General features: G+C 44.1%; 1 protein-coding gene across 1 annotated transcript; it reads right to left on the minus strand.

The window, feature by feature from the left end:
* Nucleotides 1-1710: 1710 nt before the first annotated feature.
* LOC146179382 (uncharacterized) lies at nucleotides 1711-9646 on the minus strand. Its single transcript, XM_084579013.1, has 3 exons — nucleotides 9390-9646; nucleotides 6891-7140; nucleotides 1711-3404 (listed from the first exon to the last, which is right to left on the minus strand). Exons 1-3 carry the CDS (start codon nucleotides 9497-9499, stop codon nucleotides 3114-3116), a joined length of 651 nt encoding a protein of 216 aa, XP_084435139.1. The 5' UTR covers nucleotides 9500-9646; the 3' UTR covers nucleotides 1711-3113.
* Between the last annotated feature and the right edge of the window lie 4 nt (nucleotides 9647-9650).

A 9650-nucleotide genomic window follows, 5' to 3' on the forward strand; every position in this document is an offset into this window, starting at 1 on the left:
GGGGATGAAAGGGGGGCGGAGCTGGTTACGAGGCCGACGCCGACGCGAAACCCAGGAACGGACGCCAAAGAGCTGCGCTCTAAAACAACGTGCCGATGGTGGAAACCGAACCCACGACCTTCGAATATCGCGTCTGGTGCTCTTCCAACTTAGCTACATCGGCCGCTGTCCCACCAGCTACTTTCTTGGGTATTAATGTTGTCTGTACACGAACCTTGAGAGTGTTCACCAGCGCCGCCCTGAACTATAGCGGTGGACGTGGAACGTCCTGTGTTACCGCCAGCATCACGTAGAATGTGATCAAGAACGAGGGCGAAAGCTGTGCTAGAACCCTCTTATGCTACCTATGGGTTCAAGACTGCCAGAACCGAGACCCCGTAGGCTACAAGCAGATAAATGAAGAGGAAATGAGGGTACTCATTATAATACATGAAGGTAAAAAGCCAACAGTCAGCGAGGCCAAGGAAAGCATTGGGGATTGTACTTTGTCTGTTTGTTTTTTTTAATTTTTACTTCGGTAATCACATAAATTAGTATAGTAATCTGTTTCGGGGAAAGATAAACACAAAGTAGAAGAAAAAACAATGTGCCGATGGTGGGAACCGAACCCACGACCTTCAAATATCGCGTGCGGTGCTCTTCCAAGAGTTAAAAGATTCCTACATAACACCAAAATACAATCAAAAGCCATAACTGTCAGTTATCAGAAGAGCTTCATAGAATCTTTTATACCAAACCCACTAACAGCTGTAAGCCAGCTCATTTTGCCGAGCTTGAAAAGTCTTGGTCAACGTTCCTGAAGCAAAAACGTTGGCTGCAATACTTTTTAAAATTACAATAAATGAGTTATTTGTGACAAATATTGAAGCATGCAGTGCTAGACATTACTCATTTGCAATGCATAAAAACTGAACAAATATTAAGGAACAGCAAAGACAAAGTGAAGTTTGATTATACTGGTTAACTGCTGCGTTCTAATAAAGAAGAGACTACTCTCCCTAAAAAAGGGGCATTTACAAGTTAGAAAAGATCGAAAAAAAAAAAAAGTATTTAAACACAGCTGTCATTGCCACAGGTCGTTTTCAGAAGAAAGCCACCAATGGCGTCAAGTGCTTTTCTGTTTGCAGATTTGGGGGCTAGTTAACACCACCATTTGTTTTCAGCCAGGAGTCAAGAAGACCATAATTTGCAATTCTCACAACATCATCACCACCACACATTCTACATGAGTGCTGGGAAAAATACTCTTATTTGAAAATGTAATTTTCTAAAAGAAAAAAAAAAACTTAAGAATGCCAAGATGCAAGTGGTTTCTAGTGTTTTTATTACTGCTGGTAAACAATACATCACTTGAACTCACAAGCAATGAGATGTCTATTTATTTTCCCAGTGTCAATCCCGTTTAAAATAACTCCCTAGGACACAATGCAGCGACATTCACAATGAAGCTTTCCTCAAAATCAGCACACAAACTTGAGGAAATGTCACTAAATCTCGCAGGACTGTTCTCACACAAACACACAAACATGTACCCAATCTCACTGAACGGGACTTTGTAAAAGTTATAGATGAGCAGCCTTCAGTAGCCTGCTGGTTACACACACCTTCCATTTCTCTCATCAACCTGGGTAATAGATTTCACTCAGGGTATCGAAGCCTATCTTACAACATTTTAAAGCAACATACAGCTTTAACGAGTTAGTGTATGTTAAAAAAAAAAAACATGTACAGAGCACAATACACATGATACAAGTACACAGCATGACAGAGCTAATAGGCCGGCAATGGCAACTTATGCCTTTGTATTGTCCTGTAACTGGTGCAGTCATTAACTGCGATCGTATTTTCAGTAAACAACCCTCACTGCAACTGTGCGACACTGCACTCTTGGTTCAGTAAACTACATCAGAACCCCTCAGTAGTAAATCGGTTCAAATCTACGAACATCTACACTACATCAGGGTTTTTATATCAGTTACTGGTCATTGCATGGCTCAGCGGATGATGTCTGGTAATTGACTAGTACTTGCTACACACATAATTTGATTCATAAAAGGAGCACCTGGAAAAACCTTTCATCCTGCTCTTATTATCTCATTATGTGCCAGTGATTTATTTCCAGTCAGCACATTATAGGTTACAGCGTTTCCGACTTCATCAAAGTTTTTATGAAGTAGTTTGGTTTGAATTATGGGATCTAACGTCCCAAAGTGACTCAGGCTATGAGAGACGCCATAGTGGAAGGCTCCGGAAATTTCAACCACCTTGAGTTCTTGCCATAGTATGAAGGTGCCGTAGTAAAGCGCTCCAAATTAAACCATGCACTTCATTGAGTCAATGTACAACACTGACCAAAATTTCGAACATTTGAATCTTTTTTGTTATATTATGTTATAAGTTAGTATGTGTGCGATTGATTGCTAAATGCATTACACGACCATAGCTTGCAAAAATTTTGAACGAATAGCCAAGAAATCGTGTTATCCAGGAACGTATTACCAGGAAATTAATGGTGTAACTCTATGCAGTATTCTTACTGCCCACGACTTTGAACATATGAATCAGGAAACCGTATGAACCAAGAACATAATAAAAGGTTCTACTGCATGTACCACCAATGACTGCTCCAACAACCAACCACAGTCCTCTCTTTAGCCACCCCTACCAACATAAAAGACAATTATAAATTATGGCATGAAGTCTCTTCAGCGATTTGCCACCTGCAAGCATCCAAGCATCACAAGCTGTCAACACCCATTCTTGAGCACAATTTCTAGTCTACGCACCACAGGCCCGTCTTCCACAGCAGCAAGAATCAGCTGGAACCAAAGCCATTATTTTGTACCACCACAGTCTTAACTTCCCTCTAATGACAAGCCAACTCTTTGAGGTTACTACAGTCTTAAGATCACATCAAAAGATTGGCTGTCACCACATCAAGATGCCAACGCTGACATGGCCCCCGACAACAAGGTCCCCTACTGAAGCGGTTCCAATCTCTTAGGCTCACATCTTGAAAAGACCATGTGCTTCGGTGAAAAGAAGACACCAGTATCAAATGGTGCTCACTCTTCAGCAGGCTAAGCTACCCACGGTGCAACAGGCAGTGGTTGTCACCGCTCTGGCGGCACCCGGTCGGTGACCTCTAGCCGGTCCACCACGCCGGAGAAGGTTGCCCTTCTGGCAAGCCGTGGAGGCGAGCCCCCCCGCACTTCCATGGGAGGGCTGATGGCGTCAGTGTGGTGTAAGTACGCCTCCCACAGCTCTCGACGCCAGCGGAACAGGGCGTGCCAGACGCGCTGCAGGAATGCAGCCATGGTAAGGAAGCTGTAGATGGCAACTCGCCGCGTGCCCAATAGGACGGCTGTGGCTGTCTGCTCCATTTTCCACTGCTGCGGAAGCACCTGCAAACAAAGAAAACAAGCATTTTTTTTTTATTTCATTAAAGAAAAAAATGCCCTTCACTGCAATTTTCTTTCCAGCATTAATGCACTTTGTTTTATCAAATATTCAGCCTCATCACATGCTCGTTTTTTCTTTTTTTATTTAAAGAAAGCAGTGCCAACAAATAAAATCACATACAATAAGAAAAGCCCAAGAACTAGCAATAAGCATCAACGGAATGCTCTGATCAGTCAAAAATTACTGTATATACAGTCGTGCCCCGTTAATATGATCCTCGTTAACACAGGTAACCTGAAATATCAACAGTTTTTTTGAATACCAAACTTTTTACATATTTATGCCTCGTTAATACGGAAACTCACTGTCCAGACAATTAACAGGACAGGGTAGAAATGCACAAAGCCCATTGGGGCCCATGTGTTTCCGTCACATTAGTATGAACAATAGCTAGCAAAAAGCAGAGCAGTCTGAACGTAAGTGTGTACCGAACTTCCGTTTAGGAGAACATCCGATATATTAACCTATGCACCGTGTCCCTGTAAGGGACATTTCTCTTAACACTTTCCTGTCCGCAGGAAAAGTGGTGGATTTTGAGTGGTGTCATTAATATATTTTTTTCTTTAACAATACTTGCTTGGTACAGGAATGTCTAGTACCAAATTGTAGAGGAGGAATTCCTCTTCACAATGGTATTAGTGACAATCAACATATTTATTCAGTAAGTGATGAAACTATTGGGGAAAATATTGTAGTTAGAAAAATGCCCACAAGCATCAGTTTCTTGACAGATATAAAACATTAAAAAAATTTTCAAATAATATATTTTTAAAACAGGGACCAACGCAACATTGCAGTAAGTTCTAGCTTTCTGTGTACAGCATTTGCTAACTTAGGAAGGAAAACAGTAGTCGACCCCTGGCTGTCTTCTAGCAGAAAACACGACTCTCTCCGCTGGCGGTGGCAAGTAATCACACTCTAAAGACGAAGCCCTGCAGGTAAAAGTTCTGTCCTTTAGAACACTGATCTCTTTCAACCAGCACGCAGAAAAAGCTAAACTTTTTGGCGGTAAAAGCGAAACTTATTGGGGCATGGCTGTTTACGTTCCGGGTCGGTCTGATGCAGTTTCACTGTCGGTGCTGAAGTCTCAAGAGCTGAATTCGTCTTCCGAGTCATCACTGCTGCTGTTCACATCCAAAAACGAGCTCTCAGATGCGTCAACTTCCTTAGAAATGCGCCGTTACCGAGCAGCAGCAGTGCGCAACGTCAACGTCATGATGTAAACAAGGAGCACCGATCACCTGACTCCGGAGACTATCTGGACGGGCGCAGCACGGCGGAAAAAACAAAACCAAAAGCGAAGCTGAAAGAAGGGTTCGTCTATTTCCCACTGGATGACTCTGAATCGTGAAACCACCAATAATGGGCTATAGATGGGAACAAGCGCGGGCAGGAAAGTGTTAATGGCACGCCCGCGATCCCTTCTCGCGCATGGAGCCCGGTCAACTGTGCATCCTTGGGATCATACTGGTAGCACTAGCACTGAAAAATCGTTTGACGAGGTGAACGTCGAGTCCGACTGAAAGCACCCTTCTTTCTCGCGGGCTCTTTTCAATGTGACTACATAGTAACAAAATTACACCAACAATGACAGCGCTTGTGACACGTGGTGCAGTCTGTTAGGTGTGAGCAGCGCGAGCCCTGGTGCTTTGATCTGTCCCATACCAATATCTGGGGCACAACCCCATGCCCAATAGAGCGGCACGTGGAGGAGGTACATTCAGTGCGCCCCTCATTTCAGTGCCTGGCACGAGGTAACATGTGGCCGGCAGGTCGCGCACCGCGCTGCCGTAGACTGCCAATACATTGGAGGCAGCACGTCGCTGCAGAAGCGTGGCGCTAGCATGGGTGCACCATAATCGCGCTTCTGGGTCACAGCGAAACTCATCTGATGGCACACTTTATATATCGGGTTATTGATACGTGAAACTATTCCGCAATTCTCAACAAATTGAATATACCTGGGATCGACTTTAACGTGTTTAAGTGAACAAGTATACGCCCCAAGTACATAACAATGATTCAGGAATGTCTGACCCATGACAGATCCTGTGCTTTGAATGCTACTGCATGCTCTTGTATTGTAATCTTTTAGAGCTGTGTTTCATTTAATTTTTGGTTTTTAATTCAGTCAAACTATGCTAAAGCTCCTACCTAAATATCACTTTTGCACCTAACTTTTACAGTGCATTCAGGCTTCTAAAAGCTTAAATAAATCAAATGAAATATGAAAAAAAATTGTTAAGCAAATGGCAGGCTGGACATCTGTAAAACACACGCACACACATGTTAAAAAAAATAAAATAAACAAATATTCCATATACAGGATGCATAGTTTAACCTTGGCAAGCTCATGAATATGAATAAACTCACAGCTATTCGTTTGATGAAACAGAGTAAGTAGCTGAGCACAGGTAATGCCAGATGAAACATACAGGAGAAGAGGAGAGGACAAACCCCAAAAAGCTACGCCAAAAACAAGCCTCGTGAGCTTCCGCCATGCCTCCGATTCCCAGAGCAACAACAAGCAAGGTCAGTGGAAAAGTGGACAAAGTGCATCAATAGGGACACTCACTGCAAATACGAAGAGAAAAGCATCCTGACAAGGTCAGAACATCAAAGTGAGGTTCCCGAGAATACTTCCGTGCGTCCTAAGACAAGCTTCCGAAATCGTGGTCCCCGACAGAAATTAATTTTTTCGTCTTTGTTTTCCGTTCTTTAGGTGTGCAGTGGCTCGCAAGTAGACAAGAGTGCCAACAACACCAGTCGTTAGCACTCTGTAGAATGAAACTGGTGTTTTGAGTCTTTGCCTACTGCTGTCTCGTTATATTATTTTTTCCCGACTGGGTTCTTGGATAGAAGCAAGCAGTAGGACACTTGTACCAGTAACAGAAACTGGTAGATTTTTACTAATTTTTACAAAGGCATAGAGTAAGCATGCAGGGAATGAATTAGTACATTTGTAAATGTAATATTTTCTTCCCTCTTCGCTCAATGCCCTCAGGCAATGTAAGGTATATTAGAAAAAAAATGCGTAGAAAGAATGCAAGTAAACCTTCCCTCATGCAAAACTGTGTACAGTAATTAGTTGCTCAATCCATGCATTAAGGTGGGCATCCCGGCTCAACATGCAAGTGCAAGACAAGCAGCTCCACATTGCCATGACATCACACATAGTGTCACTGGATTCTGACCAGTCAGCATGACATGTTATAACCTCACTTGCCCCCTTCTATTTTCTTTTTGCGCTCGTCCATGTTACACCAACGCCGGAAAGCAGAGAAATGCATATAACAGCTGTAGCTGTACTATTACTACCCCAAAATTCTGGGATGCTAAGAGTTATACTTAACAGCACACATCTGCCCATGTGTTCTTCCAATATATCCTAAGGCGAGCAGACTCCTGAGAGTACTTGGGATTGTCACCTTGCGGAGGCCGCCATCAACTGCCTGGCCAATGCATTCCATGGTATCGAACCAAAGGGTGGACACGCTGGATGTAGCTGCCTCGAGGGCCAGACCGGGACTCCACCCGTGCCCCGAACAGTAGGCACCCACGGTAAGCAGCAACAGAAGCCAAGGCACACGCAGTCGCCACAGCCACAGCAGCGTTGACAGAACCACTAAGATCTGCGCCTCCGAGCGCCAGATGTGAAGCCGCTCGGCCAATGACGACCTGTAAAACAAAAACAGTAGTGTGGGCTAGTTGGTTAATGGGACAACCAATTGCGTGGAAGTTTCCAGTAATGTTGACATCTACTCCTCAGGAGCAAGATATAGTTTAGTTGGTAGAATGACTGCCCTAAACAGGCGGTGGCTTCGGGTTTAAACTCCCCGCCAGGAGAAACCAGATCTAAAGTTGTATAAGTTCTTCTTTGTAGCTACTGGCTGCAGTTGGGTGGATGCTAATGAGAAACTGCTCTTCTATTATGAACCTATTGTGTCTACGGGGATTCCACTAGACACTGGACTACAACATTTGCTAGATTCAATGAAATTTCACATACATCATCATCATCAGCCTGACTATACCAATCGCAGGGCGAAGGCCTCCCATATTTCTCCAATTAACCTGGTTCTGTGCTAGCTGCATCCACTTGACCCCTGTGAACTTCTTAATCTCATCCACCCACCTAACTTTCTGCCGCAACTGCCTACGATTTCCTTCCCTTGGAATCCAGTTTGTTACCCTAAGCGACAATCGGTTATCCTCTCTTCGCACTACATGTCCTGCCCATGCCCATTTCTTCTTCTTGATTTCCACTAGAATGTCAGTAACTTGAGTTATTTCTCTGACCCACTCTGCACGCTTCCTATCTCTTAATGTTACCTATACCATTTTTCGTTCCATAGCCCTCTGGGTTGTCCTCAATTTAAATAGAACCCTCTTGGTTAGCCTCCACGTTTCAGCCCCATAGGTGAGTACAGGTAAGATGCAACTGTCGTATACTTTCCTCTTGAGTGATACCGGTAAGCTGCTAGTCATAATCTGCGAGTGCTTGACAAATGCGCTCCATCCCAATCTTATTCTTCTTGTTATTTCCTTTTCATGGTCCGGATCTGCCGTTACTACCTGTCCTAAGTAGACATATTCGCCTACTACTTCCAGTGCTTCGCTACTAATCGTAAACTGCTGTTCCTTCCCGAGGCTGTTGAACATTACCTTAGTCTTCTGCATACTGATTTTCAAGCCTACCTTTCTACTTTTCCTGTCTAGGTCACCAATCATTCTTTGCAGTTCATCTCTCGAGTTACTTAGCAAGGCGTCATCAGCAAATCGCAGATTACTGAGGTATTCTCCATCTACCCTTATCCCTAACTGCTCCCATTCCAAGTCTCTGAATACTTCATCTAAGCAAGCTGTGAATAGCAATGGGGAGATTGTGTCTCCTTGCCTAACACCTTTTCGTTTTCTTTACACACATGCACACTGCCGGGCAAAAGACATTTTCTGCCCCACTGCGGTGGTGCAGTGGTTAGAATACTCGATTACTGTGCCCAAGGATGCGGGATCGAATCCCGACTGCAGCAGCCACCTTTTGATGGAGGCGGAAAGCTAGGCACCCGTGTGCTGTGCGATGTCAGTGCACATTAAAAAAGCGTAAATGGTCAAAATTTACGGAGCCTTCCACTACGGCGTCCCTCATAGCCTGAGTCAATAACCCCATAAACGAAACCAAACCAATCATTTTCTGGTCAGAGGCCCAGCAATGGAAACATCAGCAATTTAGAAGTATAAAATGCTGTGAGCATTCTAAATTTGCTGGCACTTACTTTCAGATCTGAGTTTCGTTAGGATAATGCGTACATGCAGGCAAGATGCTGCGGTGATCGTTGACAGTTAGCCCTTGCAACTTCATACAGGTATGCTTTCAAGTGTCTCACGCCCTAATTACGAAGCTAATCAAATGCGGCAGCGTCATGTAGTTACATAGAAGGCTCTACATACGATTGTTTGCTTGATACCAGAAAGCACATGTCGAGTTTGCTTCAACGGGTAGTACATACGTTACGAATCTGACTATGATGCCTTGACAAAGAAATGCGATAGCTAAAACGAAGTATCGGAGTTACTCTTATCTAGAGTGCAGCCAGCAGTGGGTACAAAGAGTAGATCACAGGCCGATAGCAGTCTTTATGTGACATTCTAATTGCATTGCGCAGTTAAGGTCTGCAACCGTAAGCCGGTGCAGTTTTAAGCATGTTGTTGCACATCGTATTCGAATTCTTTTCGCGCGCGCGGTAGGAGGTGCCTTTATTGTACAGCTCAATCGGCACGTCAGTTATTTGTTATATGGGCACCCTGAAAAAAGAACGTTTTAAATCAGCTCATTTTAGAGAGTTCTGTTCAAAGCCGTAGCATGAAATTTGAGAAAACCAAGCTCGGTGCATGCGAACACCTGCTTCCAAAAATTCGCGCCTTACCCGTGCGTTCGGATCGCGCGTTTGGTCAGCAGGTCAAGCGGCAGGAATATGCAGTACTGGAAGGCTATTTCCAGAAGGAAGGATACCACTGCAGCAAAAGCCGTCGACATTTTTGGAGAAACCAAGCCAACGCTAACGAAAGACGCACAGATTAAACCCCTAAGCCTTTTTTTGAGCTGCCGACGCTGGCTCGGCTTGCGGAACTTGACAAGAACAACCGATCATCACGTTCCGGTCAGTCGTATGTTTCGGTTTCGTTTA

This window comes from Amblyomma maculatum, chromosome 9, assembly GCF_055883805.1.
Source record: "Amblyomma maculatum isolate TAMU_Amacu chromosome 9, ASM5588380v1, whole genome shotgun sequence".
NCBI classification, from domain to species: domain Eukaryota; kingdom Metazoa; phylum Arthropoda; class Arachnida; order Ixodida; family Ixodidae; genus Amblyomma; species Amblyomma maculatum.

Coding starts and splice junctions, on each gene's coding strand:
- LOC146179382 (XM_084579013.1), bottom strand. CDS start 9,499: ATGTCGACGGCTTTTGCTGCAGTGGTATCCTTCCTTCTGGAAATAGCC. Junction 7,141..9,389: donor CGCGCGATCCGAACGCACGG/GTAAGGCGCGAA, acceptor TTTGTTTTACAG/GTCGTCATTGGCCGAGCGGC. Junction 3,405..6,890: donor TTGATGGCGGCCTCCGCAAG/GTGACAATCCCA, acceptor CTTTGTTTGCAG/GTGCTTCCGCAGCAGTGGAA.